Source organism: Physeter macrocephalus, chromosome 4, assembly GCF_002837175.3.
Source record: "Physeter macrocephalus isolate SW-GA chromosome 4, ASM283717v5, whole genome shotgun sequence".
In the NCBI taxonomy this organism is placed as follows: domain Eukaryota; kingdom Metazoa; phylum Chordata; class Mammalia; order Artiodactyla; family Physeteridae; genus Physeter; species Physeter macrocephalus.
Genome location: NC_041217.1, coordinates 108497796 through 108513383, shown reverse-complemented (window position 1 = coordinate 108513383; position 15588 = coordinate 108497796). Strand labels below are relative to the sequence as shown.

Sequence of the window (15588 nt, the reverse complement as noted above, 5' to 3'; positions counted from 1 at the left end):
CCCGTGTCCCCTGCATCGGCAGGCGGACTCTCAACCACTGCGCCACCAGGGAAGCCCTGATTATCTTTTTTGAGCGTGCTCACAGAGAATGCTTTGGGGCTGGGTGTTTATACTCAAAACAGCTGGCACGTATTCCCAGGCTTCTCTTGAATTGGCAAAGGTAGGGCTAATTTCCTACCTTTGCCAATCCAGGGCAGATTTCCAAGGGAAGTACATACTGTACAATACTAGGAAAAAACACACTGGAAAGCTACCAGTTCTAACAGCAAGTGAGAAACGGAGGCCATCTACTTACCCGTGGACCTCTCTTTCCTGATGGACCTGGGATACCTGCTGGGCCAGAAGGACCCTTGGAAAACAAATGCCGAGATATTAGGCATGATAACAGATGCATCCTCTCTCACAAGTCTTGCTAAGAGTCTCACTCCAGGGTTCCTTTTCCATCCCTAGTTACCAGCTGATGATTTTCAAACAACATGAAACCCCTCACTCTAATCAGCAGGGGTGAGAGTTGACACTCAAGACATCCTCTATAATCTGGCTAGATATGGCAGCAGGAAGTCTATGACTTATGGTTACGGCCACTGTATCTGGTTTTCACAGGGACCATAACTAGTAGTTTCGTGGGTAGTTTTTTACCTAAATTTACTTTTACTACTGAAGGAGGAATTCAATGTAGCGTTTAGAGACCAACAACTACAGGTTTTTTCAAACACATTTCAAAAGAAGACTTGCCTTGAAAAATTTAAAGCACTAACCATTTTATGTTCTTTTAAAAGGCTTATACCAAGGATCTGTGTAATGTGTTAAACTGTTATAATGAGATCCTTCTAGTATATTCAGTAATAAATCTGCCTTACACAAAATGCAGCATACCAAGAGGTCACTAATAAGAGTTAAATGGTTTGTAAAAACAAAATATGAAAGCAAAAACTGGTCAATTTTTAAAGTATTCTGAGTTCTTTAAATGTCACTTATTAAATACATAAAATAAGAAATAGGAAACTACTACTTTGCTTCCTCATATTATGCCTTATGTTGTCTTTTTTGCTTACTTTAACAATCACCTGTAGAAGAATAAGTGTTCATTTGGGATATGGCTAATACATATTCATTCATTCATCTGTCCAGTAATTTCATTGTTACTATGCACTCTGCTGCCATGGCATTATTCTTGATGTCTACAGAGCATACGCACATTCCATTTTACAAACATTCATTCATTATTGCAGTAAAAATACTACAAGTTTTGAAATGAGACATATCAAGGTTAAGATATTAGCCCTACTTAACAAGTAGCATGGTCTACTGATCCTCATTTTTATGTAACATTTTTCTCTTTGAAACTTTCTCCTATATTAATGCTAGTCATTTTGCAGTTTTCTAATGCTCTTTATATATTTCAAACTGTCCATTTTCCTTTTAATTTTTTCCTTCTGCTACTCCTTAACTTAAAAACCTTTCATGTGTTCTCTAATATTAAGAGAAAAGTAATATTCCTATTCATCCACAGAAGAGTAATATTTCTGTTCTCCCTCCTGAGCCATTCAAATATTCTGAGTCATTATTATATCACTAGCTTCCATCAAAAACTGACTTTCACTTATTTTCAAAAAAAATTAAAATTCTTTTCAAATTACTTCTGGTTATGCTGATATCATCAGAACTTACCAGCTGATGATTTGAAGTCCCCCAAAATAAGAACTAAAAATAAAAACTAAATGCAAAATTAAAACAAAATATCTAGTTTGGTTTATTGCCCTGTCACGCTACTTTGTGACATAAGAAAACACTACTACATTCACATTGAAAAAGCAGTTAATATTACAGTTAATGTTAGATACTAGGGGGGAAAGACTATATTTTATGTTGTGACTGAAGTATTTGAATTGTTTAATAAGCAATAAATAAAACTCAATTTTAACTTGTCTTCACAATTTTGCATTTCCGTATCTTTGAGAACAGGTTATTAATAGGCATTTTCTAGAAACCAGAGAAGGAAAGTAATTTTATATGATATGACTTTTTTTATGAATTATTTTCGATAAATAAAGTACTAAAAAAGGCAATTTAACTTTCAGGTTATTGGTTATTAAGAGAAAGTATAATTCAATTAAAAGAGCAATGGTATGGCAATCATCCAATCTAGATTCAAATCATGCTTCAATCATTTACTTGCTGAATGACCCTAGACAAGTCTGTTACTCTTTCTAAGCCTTAGTTTTCTCATCTTTATAATATTGATGATAAAATATTTACTTTTCAGTGTTATTGTAAGCATTAAAGATATTGTACTATATAAAATACCTGTAACTATGTCTGATATACAGTACTTAACCAATAAACTATAGAGCAATTTTTTAAAAGGTATGCCTGGGGCACAAGCAGTACTCAATTAATGTTAGTTATAATACTATTATTACTAGGGTAATATATATACTAAGGCGAATGTATTCAGTCCTTCTAAGAGATAGTAATATCTGGTCAATTAATCTTGGAAGTCCTGCATCTAAAGTTCCCTCTATAATTCATTCACTCATTCATTCAATCACTCACTCAATAAACATTAGTAAACATCAAACCCTGCTGGAGGTGACAGTGAGATAAAAAATACCCATTAACAAATAAACACATAATATACACTTTATTTAGCGATATGAAGAAAAGAACAAGCAACTGAGAGAGATCAACAGTGTACATAATTTATATTGTGGTATCAGAGAAGGCTTCTCCGAGGAAGTGCTAAGTTATATCTGAAAAATGAAGAGGAGTAATGAAAGAGGAGAAAATAAAATTCCAGAAAATAGGAATAAAATGAATTAGGGCATGAGTAAAATAAAACAAGACAAAGAAAAATTACAGTCTTATCAAGGAGCTGAAAGAAACCCAACAGTGAGATTAAGCAAAAGTGGAACAAAATGAGGTTGCAGAGGAAAGCAGGGGCCAGATGATATACGACTGCATGGGTCATGATAAAGAGTTTTTAGTTTATTCTAACTGCTTTACTCTTCAGTCACTGAAGAGTTTAAGCAGATAAATGACATGATCTAATTTATATTTTAAAATCGATCACTAGAGAATTTATATAAAAGATAGCAGAATGAGAACCCTCCTTCCCTCAAAACCACTGTAAACAACAAAAAACACCAAAAGAAGAAAACATCTCTGATTAAACAAGGAAAAGACCACAACCACAAACCAAAAATATGAAAATTATCTTCCAAATATTGAGACACTTTGGAGCAAGGAAAGATGCTGAGAGATGACCAAAAACAAAAAGCAAACAAAAAACCTCTTCAGACGTCAAAGCTTGGACAGGCTACAGATATCTAAAAGTATATCAGTCCAGAAAGTTCATACCAACAATCCTTTAATAACAATAGTAAAGTTTAAGGGAATGGGAAAGCCACAGGACATATAATTCATGACCCTGTAAAGACCCAGTTCAAACAACCAGGAGTAAGGAAAGTAGAGCTAAAGAGGAAGAACCCATCATTTTCATGATCTACAACAAATCTCTTAACTTCAGGAGATTTCTGGTTGTGAGAGGGGGTAGAAGACAAGAGCGTAAATCATCATATCACTTCTCAGAGCAATATAGAGGGCTTCACATACATGAAAATGAGAGGAGATATGTTTCTGGATAGAGGACAAAATAAATATGGAAAGACGGTGTTGAAGACAGCAACTTAAATTTGATGTTGTGTACCACTACTTCCCTTTGCCTCTCCCTATACAATTCTAAAACAAATAGTGACCCAGATAGAGTTGTCTTTATTTTTAAAATGAGTAATAACCAGAAAGAAACCAGCAAGGGACCTATGCATATTGAGGGGAGGGGAAAATGTGAGGACAGAAACAGAAATTAAAAGTAGATGAAAATTATTTACCAGAAGAGGAATCACTCCATGCAACAGAGAAAAAGTTCATATAGTTCCCTATAGATTCAAAAAATTTCAAGATGCTATTTTTCTACAAAATGAGAGCTCAAAGAAGAGTTATAAGACATTAAAAATAACAACCAAGGTAATAAAATGTGAGCCAGAGAGCTTAAAGATTGAAAGAGCAAAAAAGAAAACAATTATAGATGAAAGCCAGGTCAGAAGCAATAAAAACTGACTACAACTGAAAAAATCAATTAAGGGATATGGATGTAGTTTAACTGAATTCACATAAAACAAAATGGAAAAAAGCAATCACATGGACATGATTGTAGAGAAGATAATAAATACTATCATCACAAAGGACATTTAACATATACAGGTGTGCCTGAAGAATATAGAAAAATGGAAAAGAAAAATACCTGAGAATATAAGGAGAGACTTTTCTATAATAAGTAATAATAATCTTCAGATCAAAAGAGTACCAGAAAAAACTGATACAGAACCTAACAGGTTTAATGAAATGAACTTCAAAGATAAAAGAACTGCGTGGGCATACAGAGGAAAAACAGTCACCTACAAGTAGGAAAAATCAGGCTGGCCTCAGACTTCACATAGTAACATCCACTTCAAGAAGCAGTGCAACAGTCTCTACAAAGTTCATCATTTCATCACCATTCACTCTCTCATTAGCTTTCTAAAAATCTACCTTTAGACTTCTACACTATGCTGAAGTCAGACTCTCAAAGTTCAACAGTGACTTCCCCAACAGAAGATCCAAAGGATTTCCTCCACTTTTTCTAAGTCCTCAGCTGTAGCTTCCAGCACTGCTGATCAATTTCTTCTCAAAACTCTCATCTTTGGCTTCTGTGATAGTATACTGTATTCTCTCCCATCTCTCTGACTATTCCGTCACATTTCTGCTTTTTTTTTTCTTTCTTCTATAACCACAAAGCAAACATTGCTCATGATTTGGCTCTCGACTCTATGCGGAACTCCTTTCCTTGAAAATTATCTGACTCTATAGCTTCAACTATTAATATAATATTGACGGGAAAACTCCCATATCTATACCCACCCTACTTTGACCTCTCTTTTTTACTTCAGTTTCTTCAACTCTTCCAACAGCTTACTGATTTGCCAACAGCACCTTAGATGTTTTAACTTGATTTCTTCTCCTAAAATCAACTTCCTCTCTTAATTATTGGTTTTAGTAATGGTATCACCATTCTCTCAATCCACAGGCTTAAAACCTTAGAAGCCATCTTGGATCCTCTACCTTTTTACTTGGTCCCTAGGTCCAATTAATTTCCTAGTTCTAACCTACCTTCCTACAAAATACCTCTTGAATCCTACCTTTCCTTTGCATTTTCACTGCTGGCATCCTAGATAATGTCCTAGTCTTGTAACATCCAGATGATAACAGGAATTTCCTGTCTGCTCTGAGCACTGCCACCAGACTGACTTCCCTATTCATGCCTCTGCTTAGAAACCTACAGAATTCCCCATTGAGAACAAGATAAAGTTAGAACTATCAGTTTGAAAATTAAGACCTCTACAACCTGTCCACATCTACCTTGGGTCTTATATTTGTCTAACATTATTCAGCCTAATATCATGAAAGAGTTTGAGCTTTAGAGGCAGAAAACCTGGGTCAAAATCCTGGCTCTATCATTAATTAGCAATGTGGTTATGGACAAGTAAACTAATTCCTCTGGGCCTCAGTTTCTTCACCTGAAAAATGAGGATAATAATACCAAACTTACAAAGTTCTTTTAAGATAACAAACGTAAAGGGCATGGTAGAGTGCCTGCTACCACGGTAAAACTCAATAAATTATAACTATTTTGGTTATAGGTAACCAAAAATTAACAAGAACTCAAATTATAACTATTTTGCTGTTTCTCCTACATAAAAGATATGCCTGTTCCTTTCACCTATCAAAATCGTATCCATTCTTTGAGGCTGACGTTCTGAAAACTTTGTCCACAAGAACCTATCCTGAACACATTCAGGCTTAAGTGATCTTTCATAGGGAGCCCCTCAAAAACTATTTTTCTTACCTTCGAAAATGTGTACTCCATATACTTAGTTTGTATCTCTCAGTAACATTTAATCTTACTTGACCCTGAGATATAATTATAAATGTACTTCCTGTGTCCCCGTTACCACAATGTAAGCTCCTTCTGAGCAGTAACTCTGTTATACATACCTTGTGTTTCTGCTTTGCCCAAGCAGAGACTAAGTTAGTATCTGTTGAATATTATTGTTTCACCTACCAATGCTGAAACAACTATTCTTGAATTTAGAGAAGAGATTAATACTCATCTCTGACTTTTTCTGAAGAAAGTAAATAGCTTACATAACTGTTTAATATGACCTGCCTAATGGCTCAATTTTATTACTAATATGTTGATAACTGTCATAGCTGAAAAGTTTATTTCTCTATATTATTCAGATTTTATTAAACCCTTTACACATTCACACTAAGAAGAGTTGCTCAATACCTATCAAATCACTTTGAGTAATAACCACAAAAGAAACACAAGCTCAGCAAGTGGCATCATCTCCTATTCTATGATTTCTGGAACTAAACAAATGATTCAAATTTTATTTTCATCAAATAAAGGAAATACCTTAAGATATATTTTAGTCTGCTTGCAACTGAAAAAACAATTTCTAAAACATATAAGTTGATTGTTTAAGGTATTCAAAAACATGAAAGGCAAAAACATAATGTTCCTAATGTGATTTTAAATAGCTTTAAATGAATTTTAAGTGATTAAAAAATTTTCAAATGTCCATCTGTAATTGCACCTACATGACAAAATAATTTCAGAGCTAAAAAAAAAAAATCAGTCTATTATCTCATAGTTTTACTTAGGCATTATTAAGTAAGTGACTTGGCTTTTTTTCTACTGATGGACTGATAGGCTGACTGGCTATTTTTGTATGAGGCAGATGGAACTTTTATTAATCCATAAATGTAAATTGGCTATATCATGAAAGATATAATGAAATGTTACTGTTTACAATTCTAAGTGAAATATTTTAATTTCTATAATGTAAGGGTTTGCTTTTCCCCAGTGACTCACTATAAAATTATCTCTATCTAAAATTTTACACTCTATTTTAATTCATTTTTGATATGATTTTGTTGAAAGTATATTTAATAATGTATTTAAAGTATTTTTATTTAGTCTACTATAACTTTTATATCCTTCTCTTAACATGACTATGCATTAAGCCTATGGGTTTTTTTCATAAAAAAAGAATGCTGATCTATATTTAGCAATTGAATTCCTGATCGAATTTCACCTGAATAAGAAAAACATATAGCTTACTCACCACTTTACCAGAATTAAGTAAACTTTTCAGCCTGCCAATAAAAACCAAAAAAAAAAAAAAAAAGTACAATATTTGACCCAGGGTTGCATTCCGGTTGGATATATTATAGCAAGCATAATGTACTCATTGTAAGCCAGGGTACATCTCTAAGATAGATCTGTTCTGTACTGTTCAGCCTAGAGAATTCCTTTCAAAATGTTTGGTAAATTAGTGCATTAAGACACATTTTAAAAACAATAACTTACGGGAGGTCCAGTGTCCCCTTTTGGCCCTCTTAGATTCTCCATTTCGAGCATTGTATTAAGATCCTCATAATAATAATAATAATCATAAAGCTCAGTTTCATAGCTATTTTCGAAGGGATAAGTAGCATCAGGATCAAATTCACCTTCCTTCCTTAGATCAAGGTCATTATCCACAGATGGCTCATCTGTCACTCTGTATAAGGTTGTGTTTAAAATCTGTTGCAGTTCCGTAAGTTCATTAGTGTGTAGATTTGCTGTGATAGCTTTCTTGAGATTTTTAATTGTATCTTGTTTTATATGTGGAAGAATAGATGATATCTTCTTAAATGGTGACAGACCAGTTACTTTATCATTATGTTGTGTGATATTGTCCAACACATTTAGAAGAGAACTAAATTTCTCCCTGCTATTTTTCCTTGGCTCATTGAGGCTATGATGATGTGTCATTGGCAGGCTTAGATTTGCCTGAGTAAGTTGCTCAGTGATCATTTCTTTGGCCTGAATCACATGGTTCACAAGATCCACAGCAGAGACATTCCCTGAATGAAGAGAAGTTAACTGAGATCTTGATATCTGGTGTTCTTGTTCTTTATGCACTGCCGTAGAATCATTTCTGGAATCTAGAATGCTTCTGCCTTTGGTAAGTGTGTCCTCCGACAGTACTTTTTCACCAAATCTTTTGGGCAAGAGAGAGTTTTCTGGTATCTTAGCTGGTACAATAGTTGTATGAAGAAGGCTTGTCTCAGGGAGACACTGCTGTTTCACATATCTGCAATAGTTTGCAGATGCTTCTGCAGAAGGAATAATATCCAACTGACATACTATTCCTTCAAAATGGACAGAATTATTATTCATACTTCCCAAGGTAAACACACTGCTAGAATCAAAGGTCTGAACTTCCGAAAGAGTCTCTCTGCTAAAATATTTCTTTCCACAATCAGCAAACATTGAGACAACTTGATAGCTAACAGCAATGGCAAATGTGTGCCTTTGCTCATTGTGAACACTGTAGTTGAAAAATACAGACTGCTTTCCTCCAAGGTATACCACTAATTTTTTAGGTAATAACTGTACTCCTAATTGCAGTCTATTTTTACTTCTAATGCTGAAGAGAAATGCATTATTTACTCTATGTGACTGTAAACTAATTAATATTGTAAATGGCTGCTCTAAGTTGACTGGTAAAATTTTCACGAGAGGTGACTCAATATAAGAGTCATTTGTTAAAAGGACACCCGATTCTGTTAAATGGACCCCCTGAGGTAATGGTGTAGATGATGATGGCACAGCAGTCACTGATGATGAATGTCTTACATCTTTGCCTCCAAGGCCTAGTTGATGAAGAATATCTATGCCTGGAAATTAAAAAGAGAGAGAGAAAGAGAAAGAGAGAAAGAATCTTACTCTTATGCATTCATGTGTTCATATAAATGTTTGAGTATACCTACAATCTTCCTTGTAGGTATCAACAGTAATCCCTAAAATAAGCATGCTCTATCAATAACTAATTTCTAGGTAATGAGAGGTATGGAAAGGGAAAATAAAATGTTATAATCTGAAACACACACATACATACACCCCAATATCCCTAAACCCAAAATTTAATAAATGTTCTCTTATTCTTCCCAATTAGGAAACTTGTTACTCCAATGAATTATATGTTCAAAGATTCCCAGATAGTCATTTATATCTTTAATTTACAACTTAAAATTTTATGACTTCTGTGTTAAAGAGAAACTGGGGACATACTTACAAAAAGAAATTTTTAACTTGGAAACCATTTTATAAATTAAGTTCACACAACCGTTTAAACTATAATTTTTCAGGCTGTTTTCCATTTTACCTTCTGAGAATTTACAGGTCACATAAGAGCTCTCCCTATGCCTAATACCTGAAGTGTGTGCTATACATAAAGTACCCAGTCACCCTGAAAACTCCTGGACAAGAGAACTTAAATTCTTACTGTTGCTGATCATTGTATTTTTTTCCCTCCCTTCCAAATTTCTCTCTCTTCCATTTTTTTCTCAGTCCTCCAGAGTAATTGTTAATCCAAACAGTTTGTGGAGTTTCTCAATATTTATTATAAAATATAGGTTTTATATATATTATATAATTATGATTTTTCTGTTTTCATTGTAATGTTATTGATAGTATACTGCTTATCTCCCTTACCCAATTATAAACTCTTGAAGACAGATTCTATGTCTGCTTCCTTATTGGATATCTACTATACCCACCTTCAAATAGTTCTATAATTTCTGAATGAATGAATCTGCCCCACCAGAATCTAATCAGATGTGACATTTACTTCTAGAGTTCTATAATTCTAGGACTTGTAAAAGATAATAAACTTCTCAAGGATACAGAACAGCTTAGTCAGTCATGTGATCTTTGGGTTATAAATCTCCCATTTGTATCACTGTATGTACATAATCATTTCCAACAAGAAATGTTACAGAATTGTTCATTCATCACTATGATAAGTGAGGAAAAACAAAGATTTCTGAAGATTAGCCAGCAAGATTACACATATTAACTTTCCTTTTATAGGAAATTAGTAGATATTTGATAACTCACTTTTATTACAAATCACAAATATAGTGGCAAATGTCCACCAAAATATTCCTAACAGCAGTTATAAATTATATGCAGCTCCAGGAATTTGGGGAAATACTTTAAAGAGGCCTCATAAAAACAAACAAAAAAATCTTTGATTTCTCATGTTTTAAAATTATAATCTTTAAAATTTTTAATTTTACTCCATAATATGGCTGTTTGTTTTAACATAAAACATGAATTACCAGCTAAATCATTCCTAATCTTCAATGAAAATTTACACTTCTGAAACATAACATGCTTAAACTGTGACTTTGGGTACTCCTGACCAATGCTAATTGCTTGTAAGGATATTCTCAATCCAAGAAATAAACTATGGAAGAAACACTGCTAATGTGACAATCACAATGCTTAAAATATATATAATAATAAAGTATGGGAAATATGATCTGGCATTCTATGATGCCAGATCAGCTATTCTTACGTAAAGGAAGAGTCAAAATTATGTGGCATGATATCTAGGGCTGCTACTTGCCCAAAGAAAACCAGTCTTTGTATTTAACCTGTACTATGTACTGCCTCAAATTTCTGATTCTATTAGAATGAAATTCTATTGGAAAGAGTATTATTTTAAAACTTTAGTATACATATATTTTTTATATTTATATATATACATGAACACATATATATACATGCTTCCTTCAATTCTAATATATATGTTTACATATATATTTCCTTCAATTCTATTTCTGAGTTTTAAGGACAAATAGCTAGGATTTTTAAAAAATCAAATGTTTTAAAGCATTAACTACACAAAAAACTTCTTGACTAAACCTTCCTTGCTTTTCTAAAATAAAATCTACTTGACAGTTATATTTTATTCTTTTAATACCTTACTGGATTCTTCAAGAATATCTTATGTAGACTCTCTGCATTGATATTTATGAATTAAGACTGGCCTGTGGTTTTCCCCTTATTTCCCTTATCTTTATCCGACTATAATGTTGAACTTCATTATTTTTTATGGCCCAGAACAGTTTAAATACCTTTAAAATTCTTTTTTTCAGAAGTCAGATAAAACTCAGTTGTAAACCAAACTAATGTTGGCTTTTTCATTGATAGCTCTTCATTCACCTTCCTAATTTATTCTACATTGATTGATTTATTCTAATTTTCAACTACATTTTGAATCAATTTTTTAAATTTATATTTTTATATGAAATAACTTCCTTCTAGGCTTTCAAATGTATTATTCAGAGATCTTCATGTAATATTCCCTTACAATTCTTTCTGTTTCCCTATTTCTGTGGTTCTCTATATAGTTTTCCAATTTTGAATATTTTGCTCTATTTGTTTTTTTTTTAAATAAGTGGCAAGAGTGGCATTCAAACCCACTCTGTCTCTAGAACTCTTTTTTAAAATTTATTTATTCTATTTTTTTATTTTTGGCTGCCTTGCGTCTTCATTGCTGCATGCAGGCTTTCTCTAGCTGCGGCGAGTGGGGGCCACTCTTCGTTGAGGTGAGCAGGCTTCTCATAGTGGTCGCTTCTCGTTGCGGAGCACAGGCCCTAGGCGTGAGGGCTTTCGTAGTCGTGGCACGCAGGATCAGTAGTTGTGGCTCGCAGGCTCTAGAGCACAGGCTCCGTAGTCGTGGCTCACAGGCTTAGTTGCTCCATGGCATGTGGGATCTACTTGCACCAGGGATCAAACCCATGTCCCCTGCATTGGCAGGAGGATTCTTAACCACTGCTCCACCAGGGAAGTCCTCTATTTGTTCTTTAGTATAACTATTGCTTATTTCAAAAGTATAGCCTTTGGATTTGTTTATCCTTTCTACTATTTTTGTCTGCTTTCTGTGTCATTAATTTCTGCATTTATCTTTATTATCTTTTCCTATTTTCATTTGGTTTATTTGATTCTTTTTCTAGTTTCTGGCAATGAGAACTTATTTATAGCACTTAAGCAATAAATTTCCTGAATACTGCTTTTGTTATATCCCATAGATTTTGATATGTGATATTTTCATTTTGTGTGATATTTTCATTTTTGTAGTTTTCTAGAAACTATGCAATTTTTACTTGTATTTTCCCATTGAACCAAATGATTTAAGAGGAAATGCAAAATCTTCCAGTTAGAAGGGTTTTTGTTTGTTTTCTAATTTTGTTAGTAAAATCTAACTTAACAGAATTGTGATCAGAAGATGGTGTCTAATTTGCACTTTGTTTTTGAAACTTAGCCTAATAAATGGTCAATTTTCAATAGAGTTTGATAAGCATTTACAAAGGTGTTTCAGGGTACAGAATTTAATAGCAGTTGGCTGAACCTCGTTTATTTTATATCCTCTATACCCTTACTTTTATACAATTAATCTTTCATGGACTAAGAGGTAAAGAAAGTCTCATCACTATTATGTTTTTTTGGCCTTTTATCTCATGTGGTCTTAACTTTATGAATATTAATATTATGATTGTTATGCAGAGATAGTCATAAAATTCATATATTTATTGGGTACTGCACCTTATCTGGGATTAAGACCCCTTGCCCTACTTTTTGTTTGCATTTGTCTGATATACCTTTGCCCATGCTTTTATTTTCACCTACACTGAAACACTGTTTTAGGTAAAGAGGAAGGAGTTTGATTTGTTTTGTGATCTAATCTGAAAATCATTTTTTGAATATAAAATTAAATCTATTTAAAGTTATTGATGTGATGGTTTGTTTAATCTGTCATATTTTATGTTTTCCCATTTTAATTTTTAAAGTCACTATGTGCTTTGTTTCCTTTGCTTTGTTTTTGTGCTTTGTTTACTTTGTTTTTATATGTAGTTCTTTTGAAATTAGAAAGGTTTGTATTTTTATTCTAATGTTGACCTTTAAAATTATAAATGTATACAATGTCCCTAGTCCTCTTTAGACATATCTATTTTTCAGTGAACAATGTTTCCTTTTTTTTCTTTTTCCCCCTTTACCACCTAATATTAGTCAACAGGATTATTTTTCTTAGTATTTACCTTTTCATTATTAAATACTATCCTTATAGTATTTTTTATTTGATTTAAACTTTGGATAATTTTTAATTCCCAGCTTCTGATGAGCCAATCAGCAAACAATCTACTTCCGGGGGTTTTTTCCCCTTTCCTCCCATTTTTTTAGTGGTTGTACCATTCCTACATTGTTAGTTCATACGGTATTTAGATTCTGTTTCATTCCCATATTTTCTTTTGTTAAATAGAGCCAGTCTTTTGTAGCTGTTTTCTCATTTACGTTTTGCTGAAGTTTATGTTCTATTAGCTTCATCAAGAAGGGTTCATGAGAACTTTTCCTGACTTAATTGTTGGTAGCTTTGTACCTTAATTTTCACCGAATATAACATTCTTTGTTGGTACTTTCTTTCCTTGGATATCTTGAGGTTATGGTTCCACTGTCCTTAGGTGTTGAATGTTAGGACAGAAAAATCTGAAGTCAGACAATTCTTTTCTCCTTCTAAGTGACTCGATTTTTTTTTTAACAGCATACCCAAAAGATCCATTCTTTATCTTCGAAGTACAGTGATTCATTATGATATGGCTTCATATTGACCATTCTGGATAAATGTTTCCAGGCACACAGTATGCCCATTTGTCTTTTAAATTCAAGTCTCATTGTTTTGTTTTGGGTTTTTTTTTTTTAACTTCATGAATTACACCCTTGAATATTTTATAGTTTTGATTTTCTCCTTCAAAAATTCCTATTATAAGTATGTTGAATCTCCACTGCTGTCCTCTATATCATTTCTCTGTAAATGTTCCTTATCTTCAGTTCCATTTGTTTGATTTTCTCATATCTTTATTGTGTTTCCTATGTCTTCTCTTCATGTTCCAATTTCATTTTGATTTGTAAAAGGGTTTTTTTCCTACCACTTCTTTTGAGTTTTACAAGCTCACAGTTCATTTCCTTTTAATATCTTACCATCTCTTCCTTTTCCTGAGTTCTTATATTTCTGCTTTATGATCCTCCTTCACAGAGGTGATCTTTTTTTTAATGTATGCTTTCTCATTTTTGCTGTTTTTCCCTGCATTTTACCTTGTTGTGCCTTTCTATGTTAGTTACTTATGGTTTCATAGCCCAGCAATTTACAGAAGGATGCTGGGAGAGAAGATGCAGGGCCATGCCTGCCAAATCTCAAAACCCAAAGGTTCCATTTCAGCATTACTGGAGTTTCCCTCTCAAATGGCTCCTTGATACAGCCCCACCTTCTCTGAACCAAACCCAGTCCAGGAGGACTTCCACAGCCAGCCCACTCACAACTCCTCTCTCCTTCCTCTGTATTCCCTTCCACTGGCATATACTTCAGAATGAATCCTTCACCTTAGGAAGCAGATTTTTACATTTTCTGAGCTCTGTCCCCACTGAGCCATTTAGCTATTATCTGTGATTCTTTCTTAAACTTCATTCTGGGCAGCTTTGGTCCTCCCCAGATCCTGTGACATTTGTTTTGTACAAAGGCTAATGGTTAAGTACTTCAGGGTGTGCTCCTCACCTTCAGGAGGTTGGCTTTTGCCAGTGCTTTCTGAAATCTTACTATTGATTTTACTCCATAGGGCATCTGCTTTTCTCAGCAGATTTTGGGAATCTGAAGATTATACCAGTCCCCTAGTTTTGGTGAAAATGCAGTTTTCAGGTTTATTATTTCATTCACCTTGTATCATTAGTATGATATCCAGAAACAGAAATGGAAAGTATCTCATGGTTTCAAGTTTATACTGAAAGTCTATACTCATTTCACAGATGAAGAATCTGAGGTCCAGAGAGATTAAGTAACTTGGTAAGGACACACAGCTGATGAACGGTAGAAATGGATTTCAGCACAATCAGACTGACTTCAAAGTCTACCATCTTCAAAGTCTACCTGCCACATTGTCTCACAGCCACTGTATTCTCCATACCACCTCGTTTCCCTTGGCAAGCCTAATTAATCATGGCAGGGTTATTTCTCCCAACAGAAATCTCACAGTGGAAAATATTCTCTATGTAGCCACCAGAGTTATTATCTGATGTGAAATCTAATTGTTACTCTAGTTTTACCCTTTCACGCCTCACTGTGAATATGTTTAGCAAATCCTTTGAGTAGATGTTGACTGAAGAGAACACAGGCATACCTCAGAGATATTGCAGGTTCTGTTCCAGACCACCATAGTAAAGTCAATATCAGAATAAAGTGAGTTACACAAATTGCTTAGTTTCCCAGTGCATAATAATTTATGTTTATACTATACTGTAGTCTATTAAGTATGTAATAGCATTATGTCTAAAAAACAATGTACATACTTTAATTAAAAACTACTTGGGGCTTCCCTGGTGGCACAGTGGTTGAGAGTCCGCCTGCCGATGCAGGGGACACAGGTTCGTGCCCCGGTCCGGGAGGATCCCACATGCCGCGGAGAGGCTGGGCCCGTGAGCCATGGCCGCTGAGCCTGCGCGTCCAGAGCCTGTGCTCTGCAACCGGAGAGGCCACAACAGTGAGAAGCCCGTGTACTGGAAAAAAAAAAAACAAATATATATATAAAAATATATCCCAG

The 15588-nt window shown here is 34.0% G+C and overlaps 1 protein-coding gene across 1 annotated transcript in view; it reads right to left on the bottom strand.

The window, feature by feature from the left end:
- The window catches only part of COL24A1 (collagen type XXIV alpha 1 chain), a 423812-nt gene that overhangs the window by 387939 nt on the left and 20285 nt on the right, over nucleotides 1–15588 (bottom strand). The window contains exons 3-4 of the mRNA XM_024119550.3: nucleotides 7475–8829; nucleotides 296–349 (exon numbers count right to left, since the gene is read on the bottom strand). Coding sequence (XP_023975318.1) covers nucleotides 296–349; nucleotides 7475–8829 — 1409 coding nt within the window. The remainder of the gene's footprint in view (nucleotides 1–295; nucleotides 350–7474; nucleotides 8830–15588) is intronic.